The 14,504-nt window shown below is 50.3% G+C and overlaps 2 protein-coding genes and 1 non-coding gene across 6 annotated transcripts; all 3 read left to right on the top strand.

Annotated features, from left to right (window-relative positions):
• Positions 1-66: 66 nt before the first annotated feature.
• Positions 67-138, top strand: TRNAE-UUC (transfer RNA glutamic acid (anticodon UUC)). Its single transcript has one exon. It is a non-coding gene; the product is annotated as a tRNA-Glu (tRNA).
• Positions 139-628: 490 nt separating this feature from the next.
• LRRC20 (leucine rich repeat containing 20) lies at positions 629-8,980 on the top strand. Its single transcript, XM_062611612.1, has 4 exons — positions 629-783; positions 1,968-2,117; positions 3,722-3,889; positions 8,398-8,980. Exons 1-4 carry the CDS (start codon positions 702-704, stop codon positions 8,547-8,549), a joined length of 552 nt encoding a protein of 183 aa, XP_062467596.1. The 5' UTR covers positions 629-701; the 3' UTR covers positions 8,550-8,980.
• Positions 8,981-9,620: 640 nt separating this feature from the next.
• Positions 9,621-14,476, top strand: NPFFR1 (neuropeptide FF receptor 1). 4 transcript variants are annotated; one of them, XM_062611609.1, is made up of 4 exons: positions 9,621-10,195; positions 11,853-12,149; positions 12,985-13,321; positions 13,434-14,476. In XM_062611609.1, exons 1-4 carry the CDS (start codon positions 10,153-10,155, stop codon positions 14,236-14,238), a joined length of 1,482 nt encoding a protein of 493 aa, XP_062467593.1. In that variant the 5' UTR covers positions 9,621-10,152; the 3' UTR covers positions 14,239-14,476. The 4 variants fall into 4 exon arrangements, with proteins under 4 accessions (XP_062467593.1, XP_062467595.1, XP_062467594.1 ...); XM_062611611.1 differs by having other exon boundaries at positions 9,623-10,195; positions 12,985-13,084; XM_062611610.1 differs by lacking the exon at positions 9,621-10,195 and having other exon boundaries at positions 11,750-12,149; positions 12,985-13,084.
• The last annotated feature ends 28 nt before the right edge of the window (positions 14,477-14,504 follow it).

Here is a 14,504-nt window from a genome sequence, read left to right as displayed (position 1 = left end):
TGCCGCCGCGCGCCGTCCGCCGCCGCCAGGGGGCAGGCGCGGGGGCAGGCGGTGTTGCCCGCGCCCTCCCACGTGGTCTAGCGGTGAGGATTCCTGGCTTTCACCCAGGCGGCCCGGGTTCGACTCCCGGCGTGGGAAGAGAGTTTTGAGGAGCGCGGAGGAAGGTCCTGTCTTGTCTCCGGTGCGAGTGGAGGCAGGTCCTAGGGTTTAGGGCTCCTTCTCTCAAAACATTTTGGCTGAGGGGAGCTGATCAAAGTCACCAGGAAAAGGGACATCCCCGTATCCCAAATACACCAACCCAAAAAGCTGGGAATCCCACATCCCAAGGGCTACACAATCCTCACATCACCAAGAAAGGGGACTCATCCCCATGTCCCAAAGTACCAACCTGGAAAGTTGTGAATCCTGTCTTTATGGGCCACACCAGCCCCAGATCACTAGGAAAGGAGATGAATCCCCATAACCCATTCCAGGAAAGGGGATGTATCTCCATTTCGCAAAAGTACCATCCTGGAAAGTTGTGAATCTCATACCCTTAGGGCCAAGCCAGCCTCAGCACAGCCTCCCTCCCTCCCCTGGGAACACTGATCCCACCGGTTATTTTTAGCAGGACTCTCCCGGAAGGCCGGAGCGACTGATTTCTTTCTCCAGCCGTGGATCCCCCCAGCCAAAGCACGTCCCCAGCGGGGCCAGGCGCCCGCATGCAGAAGAGGATGGGTGAGGCGGTAGCACGGGTAGCCAGGAAGGTGAATGACACAGTGGAGAACAAAACGGATTCCCTGGGTAAGACCATTGCTGCAGCTCAGCTCCCGCTCGGGCCCAGGGAAGGATCGGGTATCTGGGAGCAGTGCTCTATTCTTTGCTGCCAGTCTAAAAATAAGAAGCGGTTGTTGGCCCCACTCTGGGTGCTGCACCCGAGGCTCCCACAGCCATAGGGAGGGGAAAGGTTCCTTCAAAGGACCCTCAACCCCCTCCCCCAAGTTTGAGTGGGTTCTCACTAATGGCATATAATGCACTGGGACATGCCCCAGGGATACAGTCCCTCATTGCAAGCGATGGCAGGAGGCAGATCTTTCCCGACATCGCTTTGTCAATCTGTGTTTTTCTGCAATTTCCCCATTCCTAGCTAATATCCGAGTCCCACGCGCAGTTCATCAAAACAGATGAAATCCGCTCATTTTTATTGATGCTGGGTTCCCAGCCCTGGGGTACAAACCAGCATATGCTGAGAGTCATAGCTTCATCACTCAGCCTCTCGACAGCCTCCTGAGCGAGATGATAAGCAGGAGAGGATAGAGCTTGTGCAGCCCCTGCCACAGCTTTGGCGAGAGGACAAGCAGCAGAGCTAAGGCTGAGCACCATGGGGCTGGGACAGGGTTTCCATCCTCTGGCACATCCCAAAAAGAGAACTAGAAATAACGTGGAGTAAAACAAAATTGCCAATAGATCAGAAGCACGAATACCTTTCCCCTCCCCACTGCTTGCCGTGAGAAAGCACTGATCACCATGAGAAAGCCAGCCACAAGTAAGTCTAGGGAAAGTTCTGCTCCATCCCCATCCCAGTCAGCAGTGGAGGAGGCATCCCTGCACGGCTCAACCATCCCCTGAGTGTCAGGGACATAATGGAGGGGGATTTCTGAAGTTGTGAAGGTATTAGACATAGACAGGCTGGCTGAGGTTTTGCAGAACGACTTTGCACCATGGCAGTATTTGCAACATGACTTAGGGTCGAACAAACCTGAGGCAGAACAGCCTCAGCACTGCTGATGGGAACAAAGTATTGGTGCTTGGGGAGGTAACTGCAGAGATCCCTGCAAGAGAGGAGTATGGCAGAGGATGCTACAGCATTCTTGGGTGGCAGCACCCAGACAAGCAAGTCAAGCACTAAGGAATGGAAAACAAGATGGAAAGTATTGCTCCATCCCAGCTGAGGTGCATTATAAGACGCCTTGGTCTCTCTGGGGCAGATCTAGCCAACTGCAAACTGATGACCTTCCCCATCGGCATCTACAAAGCAATGAGAAGCGTCACTGAGGGGATCCACTGCATTTCTCTGGCAAACAACGAGCTGAAGTCCATCACCAACCGATTTGTCACCACCTTCAACCAGCTGAGAGGTAAGGGGCAGCCCCACTGCTTCACAACAGCCACTTCCAAAACCTCAAGACTCAGTAAAGAGCCCCCAGGTTGCTGCAGAAGAGGCACAGCACCAGAGCTTCCCCACGGCAGTTTTTGCTTCTCTACACACACTCCTCATTCCAAGCTATAGCTCACCTCCTCCCAGATCCATTTTTCTTTACCCTTTCCAGCCCTTGTGGGGGAAGGGGGGGGGGGTGGAGAGGGAAACTAGTTTTTATTTCACCTACCCTCCCAAACCCATGCCCTGCCACCTTCCAGCAGTGGCCAGGCTGCTGCAGCATCACTCATCCTCCAGCTCCTTCCAAGGATGAGGCTGGGGTTGAACAAGGACATGAAAGGCAGCTTGGGCATAAGGGTGCATGGCCAAGATGGGGCATTTCAGGCTGCAAAAGGCATGGTGGCATGCTGCTGGCTGATTAGCCCCCATCATGAGACATCAGTGTTAGCTGATCTCTCTTCATTCACTGCAGGAGATGGGGACAGTCATCAAAGCATGGCTGGTGCCATGCTGTGGAGCCCAGCAAAAGCAACCAGAAGCTAATCTGCTGAAGTATGGTCATGCAAGCACCCAGAGCACCCAGCAACATAGTTTTGAACAATGGGGATTGTACTGGGGCTTTGCCTGCCTGCAGCAGCACCACGGTTTCTGGCAGCCTTTGAAGGCAAATATTTTGTTCATATAATGTACTGCACAAGTGCTGCTGTGGTGGGCATCTGAGGAAGCTTCCTGTATTGTACGGGAGCACCATCCATGAAAACTCCCCTAGGCTGGGGAAAAGAAAGACTTGAGCAAATGAAATCAATTTTCATTTTCTAGACAGCACAGCGAGCCCCAGGGGAAAAAGATCTCTTCCTAGCAAGGGCTTTGCTCTGCCAGTGAACAAGTCATTCCAGTGATGAACATGCTGGGCCCCAGCAGGGCTGTTGCAGTGCACAGCCTTGCAATAGTCTGAATAAGACAGGACCTATAAATACCAGGTATTAGGAGGGGCAGGGCAGCTTGCATGGGTATTTATAGAGCAGAAAGACCTGTGTCACTGGAGAAGGGTGCTTGAACAGCAGAATTTAGGTTCCTATGGCCTTCCATGAAGACGTGCTGCTACTGGCCACACAGAAACTCATTCTGGGAGGGTGGTGGGAGAGCAAACTCTGTAAACTAGATATTTTTCACATGTAGATATTTCTTCCACCACTCTGTTTATACCTCAGAAGGGATCCAGGTATGTAAAGATAACAAACTAGCCTTAAACCATGACAAATCTGCAGTGGGGGAAATTGCACCAACTTTACTAAGAAATATTACTTATTTCTACAGCCCCTGCTTGCAAAATCCTAAAAGGTTTTCATTAGGAAAGCCTGAGGAAGGCAAAAAACTTATCAATCCTAAAAGCAGTATTTACAACAGGCAAAAGTACAGTGGCAAACTATTGGGATGAGCAAGAAATCCCATTTTTAGAGCTGGAATCCCATTGCTGGACCTGGCAGCCCATGGGGGACAGAGGCTGTAAAGTAAGCTGTGCATTAATTATTTTTCCATCCACTCTCCCCTTCTTCCCCCCTCTCCCCTGTTCCCCAAACCAAGAGCTCAACCTGGCAGGCAACTACCTGCACCGCCTGCCTGAGGAGATCACCTGCCTGCTGCACCTCCGGGCCATCAACCTCTCCCGCAACAGGTTTCGGCATTTCCCTGAGCCCCTGGCTGCTGTCACTGCCCTGGAGACCATCGACCTGGAAGAGAATGAGATCAGAGGTGAGGAGGACCTTTTTCCACTGGAGGGAGGATAAGCACCTTCCTAGGGCAACTGCCCCTCCCACCGGTGATGCTGATCCACATCCCTGGGCAGGGAGGGGTGCTGGCTTGACGCTTTGCTTGTGGTCCACCATGCCCTGAGATGCAGCCAAGCCAAGAGACAGCTTAGTGATCCAGCAACAGCAGCATGAATTTGGCAGAAGAATGGGCATCCCGGTGTCGGGTAGATGCTAAATAGACAGAGCTTTGTTAGCCTCTTGCTGTTGCTAACGCTTGTACTGCCTCCTGAGGCAAAGCTGTGGCAGGCACAGGGGGAATCAAGCCTCATTCAAGTTACCCCGTTCAGTGCACTGGGATATGGCTCTCAAAGGCAGCTCCAGCTGTGACTGAATCACCAGATTTAATAAAAAATAGACCTGATGGCAGAACCCAGCCCTAAGGAGGCTGGGCTAGGATGTTTGCTGCCAGGCAAAGTAAGGGCACAAACCCACCTGTCTGTGGGTTTCCCAGAGCAAACAGGAGCTGTAACACTACAAAAATCCCCTAAAACAAAAATAAATCAAAGAAGCAGCAAGAGCTGCTCATCCCTTGACCCTGCAGTGGGAGGAAAACCTTTCATGTGCAGAGCTGAAGCTTTTGGAGTCCCCAAAAGTTGGGCAAAAGGGACAGCTGTTGCATATAGATAAAAGAGCTTATTTAGGAGTGAGCTTCCAAGAGCCCAGGCTGGAGCATCCCACAGCCCACGCAGATCCCCAGGGAGGCAAATATCAAGTCCACTCAATTTTGCTGTTTTATCTAGAATGGCTTCAGCTGCTGCTGGGAAAGCTGCTCCCTGCTACAGAAGTTTTATTAACAGCATCAGCTGTTTACTGGCCATGCCTGTAGAAACACAAAATGTTAAATACTGCTTCCATGATAGCCAGCTACATGTTTTTTCCTCACCCTGTTTTTATTCTCCTGCCTCCTGTAGAGAGCTCTCTTAGTTTCCTCCATTACTTTTTGAGCCTAATTGGTTGAGTTAAATCAGACTTGGTCTCCAAAGAGTGTATTCTCCCACTCATTTTGTGCAAGCAGGCTGCTGCAAGAAGGGAATACAGCTTCTTGTTACATTTTCCCCTGTTTAAATGCAGGGAGAAAAGGCTGCAACAAAGGTTGTACCCAGTGGGGTTAATCCCGGGGGAGAATGTGGCTAGAAAACCTAGCTTCCAGGCTTGGTCACCTCCCACTGGGCTCTCCTTGGCTGCTGTTATCAGACTCAGGAAAAATACAGGGTAGAAATTAACAATTTCAAGCTAAAGTGTTTTAGGGATATCTTAGTAGCAAGCATAATGTTGTCTGGCTGCAAAAATAGGCAAGATTAGCATTTTCTGGAAAGGGAAAAGGGTAGAGATTAGAAAGGTGGGGTGTTGCAGCCCTTTTTCTCAAGGAAACAAAAGTCTGGGCAATCACATTGCCCCTACCAGCCCTTCCAAATACTTCCCAGGCTCATCTTTGTGTGACTTTGTATTTATATAGATATATATAGACTTTTATATACCAATACATTTTTATGTATTATCTATGAGCTTGTATTTATACATACACCTTTTCCTCCCACACTAGCCTGGCACAAGGCACAGGAGAAGGAGAATTAAGGAAAACCCATCAGCTTGAGTTTAACTGGCACAAGTATTTTATTTAACAGTCAGGCAGGATGGAGCCCCTCACACATGAAATACAGCAGCAGGACACATTTTACCCCAGAAGATCTTGAATCAGACTATAGGAGATAGCACTTTCTCTCCTGCATACCTGTACAATTGACCTGCCATGGCTGGCTGAGAACCATGCTTTGGCAGCAGGGACTCACAAAGAGTAACCAACACATTCTTGGACAAGGTGTTCAGATATTTGAAAGCTCATTTTGATGCTGATTTTCAGCTGCATTACCCACATACCTCCAGTCAGCCCAACATAGGAAAGAGCTGCCTTAACAGTACAAAAAGGAACAGAAGCTGCATTTTGGTGCCTTTTATAGTTTGGGAGCCAGGTTGTCCCACTTAGACCAATAATGAGTTGATGACCCTGCTCCAGATAAAGGACCATCAGACAACAGAAGAATGCTGTGTGTGGAGATGAAAGTTGGGGAAGGGTTATAGCTGTTCTCAGAGCTATGGGGGCTCCAGATCACTGGTTTGTAGCACTGCAGTAACCACGTGCTGGTCTTAGCTGTCCTCTTCTGCTTTCTCAGTGATACTGAAGGACCTCATGGCAATGCTGTAAACCAGATTTTAAAGTACTTGCTGAAAAAGAGGGGTGAGTCACCTACTAGGGCATACTGAACTGGAGGTGGTAGGTAATGTTTTCCAGCTAAAGGGAAACAGGAGTTTATTAACGCCTACTTGGAGTATGTGGACTCTGTGAAAACAGACATTTAGTGCCATGAGCTGTCCTTTTCATCTCAACAAGCTCTTAACCCTGAAGTGTAATTATGTATATATTAATATCATTAATATATGCATTAATATATAGAAGGGAAAGTGCTTTTAGATCTTTCCCTGTGAATCAGAATTTTACCAAATTAGCATTTTCAGCTCCCAAATCCGTAGGGGTTTTGGGGTGCCTGAAGCTCCAGTTTTTCTTTCCCTTATTCCTTGATTAATGGTTTATTGTGGAAGATGTTGATATAAGAAGGGGCATGCTGGAAACTACTACCAAGGCTGAGCAGGTCACTGCTGGGCCTGTGGCTGATTTTGTTCTCCTGAGCATCAGAGAGCCACTCTTAATTTAGGATAATGGTATGGAAAATGCATCTCTGTAATAGCTGCAGAGGAGCCAGAGAGTGTGTTTCCACCAGTGGATTTGGAGGAGCCTGGTGGCTGCCAAAGGATGTGGGTAATGCTGAAAGGTGACCAGACAGTGCCTCTACTGATCTGAGCAGAGTTTTTCCACCTTCAATTTGCAGATGTACATGGCTGCAAGACCTCTGGAACTGTCAGTGTTCGTTACCTAGCCCCTCAGCTGCCTCTGCAGCTCTTTCATATCTGTCTCCTCTGATGCCTCCAGAAGCCTTGGCAGTCCTTTCATCTGAAGGAGTTAGGGTTTTTGCTCACTTATTATATCATATTCTGATCTGAAAAAAAAAAAAATCATTTGCTTTAATTATTAACAAAGCTTCTTTTTCCTATTTTTGCCTAACTGGTGAAGTCGGTATGCATAATTCATGCTCAAAAGCAAGGACTTTATTCACTGAGGAGCTGGCAAGTGATGCTTTGGGTTGCTCATAGAGGAGTTCATGGCTCTCACAGCACAGATATATAGCTGTAGGCTTCACTGCATGCCCTGCCTGTTGTTTCATGCCAGGGTGAATCACTGCTCTGTACCTTGAATTAATCTGCAGAGCTGAGCTGTTCCCACCCTGGGCAAGGCTGCTCCCTAAAACACTTAACTCACTAAATTTAAGCAAAGTGAGGGTTTCTCACTCGGCATAGCCTTAGAGGATATTAAACAGGAAGAAATACCAAAAAAAAAATATAAAAAGTGCATCAAGGGAAAAGACAGCACAATTATACAGGGGATTGGTGGTGAACAGACCCGCCATAAGAGGAGGTAAAAAAATCTGTCTGAAGCTCAGCCTGATGAGATGCACGCTGTTAAGAAATGTGTATCACAGAAAACAGCACTGCTCTCTGGAGGAGAAAGGAAGAAAATCCATCAAGGTGTTTGAGTCTTTTTCCAGCATAAAGTAAGTTTAATGGTTTAAAACTACGGAATCTCCTGCCCAGCTATAATTACAACACTGCAATTCTGCCTCAAGTATTGGCAGAAGAAATCAGACCTGCGGACATAAAAGGCTCTTGTCGTTTTGGTGGCCAAATTACAAAGAAACTCTTCTTGGTAAACTCAGACAGGTGGGCTTGTCAAGCCCCAAATATTGTGATTTGTAACAGAAATCTAAATATGTCATCTTTTAGTTATCTTAATGATGAGGCTTTTGCATTGGTCTCATTTCTCTGTTCTTGGTGGATTCACATTGGAGCCATCCATGAGACTTGCACCTTTTTTTAATGTAAAAGGGATTTCCTTTATAAACCCTTACTAAATGAAAACATGCAAATGAAAACATGCAAATGAAAACATGCCCATAAACAGCCAAGAGCTATTTTGCAGCCTGTCCAACAAAGCCAAAGAGCACATGCTCCCCTATTAGCCTGGTGAGGTCTCCTGAGCATTGCAACACTGGGAAATAAACAGGTTTTGAATACCAGCAGGGTTTTTTTGAGTACTAGGAGAACTGGAGGGCAATGGCCACATTTAATATGATGGTACTTGTACCTTGCCAGACAATTGAGTAGTTCTATAACTGAATATTCAATTATGTCTAGGTTCTGATAAAAGCCTGGAGACTGGAGTGAGCAGGGTTTGTTCTGGGCTGCCCATTGAGCCACGGCTTTTGTCCCCTCTGCCACTCTGAATTCCCTGGCATCTGAGGCCTGGATGGGTGCTCACCTGAGTGTTCTCTTTTGCAGAGGTGCCAACGGAGAAGCTGGCCTCCATGGCATCGCTGCGGAGCCTCAACCTGCGGGCAAACCCCGTTGGTCCTGAGGTGCGGCTGCTGGTCCGGCCCCTTGTCCCCTTTGACCTGCTGCTGTCACCAGAGGAGCCCATCCCCAAAGCCTGAGAGGGTCTTGGGGTGCCTGGGGTGCAAGCTCTCCTGAGGGGTGACTGTCTGCAAGAGTGGTTTGGCTTAGGTCAGTCCCTGCTATGCTGCTATTTCTGTCCCAAACCTGCAGCGAGGCAGCCATTCCCTCATTTTTCATTAATAAAAAGCAAGCAGAGAGGCTCCTCTGTGAAGGGATGGCTTTGCCAGCTCCCAAGCCTGGTAATTTCCTGCTCTGTGCTTTAGGGAGACAGAGGAGCCACAACACGTGCGGTGTGAGGTCTGGGTAAAACTGTAGGAGTCGGATGTTTGGCTACATCCCTCCTGCCTGGCTGGTGATGAGGAGCACCCAGGGCCAGGATGGTGGGGGATGTCCCTGCAGCTATAAGGGTTCCCCTTGGAACTGCTGACGTAGTGGTGTACCAAGTGCCTGATTAAATGTTTTCTTGTTACATGGGGGTTTTGTATCTGCTTAAATTTGAATTACCAGTCTTCCCCTTAACGAAGCCCCTTTGCACATCCCCAAGGCTGCTTACTGCAGCTCAGGCTGAAGCCTCCAGCTGAATTCCACCCATACCTGAGCAGTATTTTGCTGGATTCCAGGGAAATTGTTGGGGGGTTCCCCCCATGTTTTTTTTTCACTATGGAAATCAAAACAACCCAGTTCCAGTGGATCTCCACACACTGCTCACCCCATGGGTGTCCCCAGAAGCATGCACCCACATCCTGGGTACTGTGGGTCTTTAAGATGTGCCACTTTCTCTCCCTGGAAGAAACAGCCTGTGGGGTTCAGGATGTGGTCCAGAGAGAGCGGCTCCTTGGTGGTGGGGAGGCCACTGCCAAGCATGCTGGTATCCCTTACAGCTGACAGCCTGCAAAACACCTCCTGGGAGAAACTGCAGGTGTTTCCTCGAAATGGCTTGTTTAAACATCTCTCGTGCTTACTCCTTTGTTTTTTTTGAGGGATAAACGCTCCCCAATAGTGTGGGCTGGTGGGGGGCAGGTAGGAATGGTTGCTCCTGTAAATATTTGACTTCTAGAGTTGCCAAACCCAATCTTCTTTGGTAAAAGACCATGGTAAGAGGGGATTTGTTGATGTTGCCAATGACAGAGGGCCTGGAGTCGAGCAGAGCAGCTTTGGGCTGGGACCAGCATCCCAGAGGATCATCCTGCTTTTCCCCACTGTGTGGGTGATTTACATAGAGGGGAGAACAGTGGTCCTCCCAACTCGTACTGGGGCTCCCAGCGTGTTTTCCCCCCGGGGCAGGCAGGAGCTGGCATCAGCTGGAGGAGAGGGAGCCAGCAGCAGCGTGGGAACCTCTGGGTGGCGGGGGGAACCCCGACCCTCCCCCTGGACCAAACCTGCTCCAGCTCTCTCCTTGCCTCCCCTCCCGCTGCCTCGGGCGGGGGTGGGGGTGGGGTGTGCGTACCCCGGTATCCATGGCGATGGGAGGTTGTCCCCCCGCCGCCCCCCTCCTCTGCAGCCGCCGAGCAGCCGCAACCGGCTCGGCGGCACCAGCGGCAGCGCGGTACCGGCACCGGAGCTCGGCTCCGGGAGGGGGACTGGAGGAGGAACGGGGACAAATTCCGCAAGCTCCCCTGGCGGCAGGCCCCCCCTGCCTGCATGCCGGCGATGCAGCCCCCGGAGCCGGGCTGGGACAGTGGAGGTGAGTACCAAGATCCGATCTATTTTCATTCATTTCAAACAGATGTCCAGCCTCTTCCACCTCCCGCTCCCCCCTCCCTTCCGACCCCTATTCCATCATCCCAGTCTTTCCCTGTGGTGGTTTCCCTAAGCCAAGCAGGGAGACAGGTGACACATAGCCCCCCGGCCAGTGTCCCCCCTTCTCCTCGTCACCGCATCCCAGACGTCAGCGCCGAACGGAGGATGTCTCCATCTATCCAGCACCAACCCGGGCACTTGGCAGCCCCTTATTTTCTTTTCCTCATCTTCCACCTCGCTTTTGAAATTGCCTGTGATTTTTTATGCATAGGATACCCACCTCCCACTAATGCTGTAAGACACTGTAGCCCAAAGAGATGAAGTCCAGCAAAGTTTCAGGCTTAATATTACAGGATTCAGGCAATTTCATTAGAGTCTTTGCTATTACTTCTGCTAAAGAAGCCAGTTTATGTGGGTGCATTTGATGCTGACCAGCTGAAGCATCTTGTTCCAATAGCCCTGATGTTTCCTTGCCTCTCTGAGAGGCTCCTTCTGGGCTGGTGCTGCAAACCCCTCTGGCACCTTTCTGAAGCTCTGCTGGAAATGTACTGGCTGAAGCCTGCACCCAGAACAGTGGTATATTACCCAGGCAGCGCAACCCCTGTGTGACAGAGCCTTAAGAGAAGCAAGTGGTCCCAGCAGCTGGGAAAAGCATCTTGGATGGCAAGCTGAGCACCGGCACAGGGCTCGGGAGATGATACAGCCACCCATCATGCAGTAGCTTTGCAGTGCTTTCTCAGAGCAGTGCTGATGTGCCGGTAGTTAGGCTGAGCCTTAAAGTAAAAATATTCCTTTTATTGTCTTAAAATCGCAGCCTGGGTTTGCCTGGAGCAAGTCATCACTGCAGGCAGCTCCTGCCTGCGCGCGGCATCCTCTTGTGTCCCTGCCTGCGTAAAGCCAGGGAAACCCAAGGGTGGGTGCTGCACAGACCAGCTCCCCCTGTTAAACCTGTAGTGACAAAATGTCACCCCCTTTCCATTAGAAGCTCTTAGGGTCCCAGATAACCATCATAATTATGTATAATTATTGTTTTATATGTAAGGGGATGACAGGATCTTCCCTTCCCCAGCCCCTCTCCCTTGGGTACTGGAGCTTTGTTGGGGAGAAGATTTTAGGGGATCTCACATTGCAGACCTCATAAGCACAAGGAGAAGCAGCAGCAGACACCCAGGAGTAGGGATGCTCCCAGGCTGGCTGTACTAGGGACCCACACAGATAAAGCTCCCACACTGCCAGAGCATTGCAGTGTCAAGACACGGATTTCTCTTCCCTGCATTATCCCTACAAAAATCCCATGAGAACAGGATGTCTTCTGTGCTGCTTTAATTCCTCATTAAAATAATGATATAAAATACTAATGATATAAAATAATGCTTCAGAGGAGGTGCTGCAGGACCTTGGGATGGGCTGTGTAACCCAAGGAGGAGGAGACTTGTTGGGCCACTGAGATGATGCCAGTGATGTCCCAGCCAGTGATGTCCCAGCCAGTGATGTCCCAGCCAGGCTGGACACTGGTGCAAATATGGAAACCCACCTCCATGTGATAAAGCATAATCGCTTTATCCTCTCCCAGCTTTGCTGTGCTGCCTTCCTTCCCCCAGGCCCTTCCAATGGCAGCTGGCCCAACTCTACCACAAGTGAGAGCCACCTCCCGAGGGAGAACTACACCTTCTTGGCGTACTACCAGCATTCCTCCCCCGTGGCTGCTATGTTCATCCTGGCCTACAGCTTCATTTTCCTCATGTGCGTGATTGGCAACATCCTGGTGTGCTTCATCGTGATGAAGAACCGCCAGATGCGGACAGTCACCAACGTGTTCATACTCAATTTGGCCATCAGTGACCTGCTGGTGGGCATCTTCTGCATGCCCACCACCTTGGTGGACAACCTCATCACAGGTGAGTAGAGGAGGGCAAGACAAAAACAGGGGGGAGAGAAAATGGTGGGGAACATCACCCACCTTCTGCGCCCCGCACATGAGGCCACCCTGTGGGTGATTTTTTTGCTGAAGATGAGGAGGGCAGGTGGTGGCCACTCAACCACTTCTGATGAAAGGTATAATTTCACTTATAGCTACTATTTTAGGGGGAGGAAAACCTTTTTCTTTGAGGTTTTGGTCTTTTTTGGCAAAATAAGTGACCTTAATGCCACATTTACAAATTTATTTAAAGTTTGGCCACTCTCTATCAAGCAACCCTGAAAAAAAAACACCCTCTTCTTGCATCGATCTTCTCCTGTGCTGGCTCAGCTCTGCCCGTTGACCTTTACAAAGATAAAAGGTGACAGTGGCACAGTTGGTGGAGTTTAACCACAGCAGTATCTGGGCACAGGACAGAGTCTGTATTTATTTATATGGGGTGTGATTTATTTATTGCCAACACCGTAGCATTGGGATCAAGAAACAAGACAAAAGCCCTTCTGATTGAGGATCATGAGGTCAGTCCTCATGAAAACACCCCAAGCCCTACATAAGGGTAAGAGAAATTACAACTACCATGCTTCTTGAGCTTCTAAGAAATGTAACATGCATCTTTTTTACCAATTTTGTTTTTTTTTCCCCAAGCATCTGTTGCTAAAGGCCACCCCTGTATGAGCCAAAACACAACCCTCCCCTTAGGAGCAGGATTTAGCAACCCCCAGCAACAACACAGTATATGGAGACATCTGGAGGGAGCTGGTGATGTAATTGTCCAAGCCAAAGGTACCTACAGCCTCCAAGGTGTCCCTTCACAGGTTGGCCCTTTGACAACACCATGTGCAAAATGAGTGGCCTCGTGCAGGGCATGTCTGTCTCCGCCTCTGTTTTCACGCTCGTGGCCATCGCTGTGGAGAGGTATGTTGGCATGAACATGTGGGGACATGGGGTCCTAGCCACCTCCAGAGTGTTATGGTATCCCACATGGTTTCCATCATGGGAAATCTCCTGGGGACATCAGGAGTGTGTCCCAGATCTCCAGGAGGACCACAAAGTTACCCATGGAGAATCCCAGCATGGTGTCCTTCCCCACCTCGAGCTGAAAACACTAAATCTGGAGAGATCCCAACCTATCTCTGTCACCAAAAGCCATATGTAAACAGAAACCCACCTTATCCTCCCCTCCCACCCCTGGGTCCTGGCTACCCTCCTTCCTCAGAGACATCCCACTGGGTGCCCAAAGCCACCAGTGCCTGCCCTCCCACAGGTTTCGCTGCATTGTCCACCCCTTCCGGCAGAAGCTAACACTGAGGAAAGCCCTGGTGACCATCGCCATCATCTGGGTGCTAGCCCTGCTCATCATGTGCCCTGCTGCCATCACCCTGACTGTCACCAGGGAGGAGCACCACTTCATGGTGGACACCTATAATAACTCCTACCCCCTCTATTCCTGTTGGGAGGCCTGGCCTGAGACGGGGATGAGAAGGATCTACACCACTGTCCTCTTCTCCCACATCTATGTGGCCCCCCTTGCCCTTATCGTTGTCATGTATGCCCGCATTGCCTTCAAGCTCTTCAAGTCAGTGGCACCTGCCCATGGCCAAGATGAGCCAGAGGGGAGGAAAGTCTCCCGGAGGAAGGCCAAGGTCATCAACATGCTGATCATCATCGCCCTCTTCTTCACTCTCTCCTGGCTGCCCCTCTGGACACTGATGCTGCTGACGGACTATGGCCAGCTGAGTGAAGGCCAGCTCCGCCTCGTCACCGTCTACGTCTTTCCCTTCGCCCACTGGCTGGCCTTCTTCAACAGCAGCGCCAACCCCATCATCTACGGCTACTTCAATGAGAATTTCCGACGGGGCTTCCAGGAGGCCTTCAGAGCCCCCATCTGCTCGTTCCACTGCCATCACCATCACCACCACCATGGTCCCTACACCTCTAGGAACCATGGGATCTTCTTTGGTGCCCACAACCGTGTCTTCATGCATGCACAGGCCAGTGATTCACCACCTGCCTCTGAGTCAGGGCCATTGGCACCACGCCGCACCGGTGTCCATGCATGGGACAGCTGAACAGCCACGGCACCAAGGGCCTGCAGGGTGGGAAATAGGGGGCTTCTCCACATCATGGAACAGGTTGCCCGAAGTAGTGAATGCACCATCCCTGGCAGTGTTCAAAGCCAGGTTGGACAGAGCCTTGGGCAACATGGTCTGGTGTGAGGCATCCCTGCAGGGGGATTGGAACTAGATGATCTTAAGGTCCTTTCCAACCCACACCGTTCCGTGATTCTATGGGCCGTGAGTCACTGAAATAAAGACGCATCCTGCTGATGCCACAT

Source organism: Pezoporus occidentalis, unplaced genomic scaffold (genome assembly GCF_034315485.1).
Source record: "Pezoporus occidentalis ecotype Australia unplaced genomic scaffold, CSIRO_AGI_Poc_V1 ctg155, whole genome shotgun sequence".
Classification (NCBI taxonomy): domain Eukaryota; kingdom Metazoa; phylum Chordata; class Aves; order Psittaciformes; family Psittacidae; genus Pezoporus; species Pezoporus occidentalis.
This window is presented reverse-complemented; position numbering and strand designations above follow the sequence as displayed.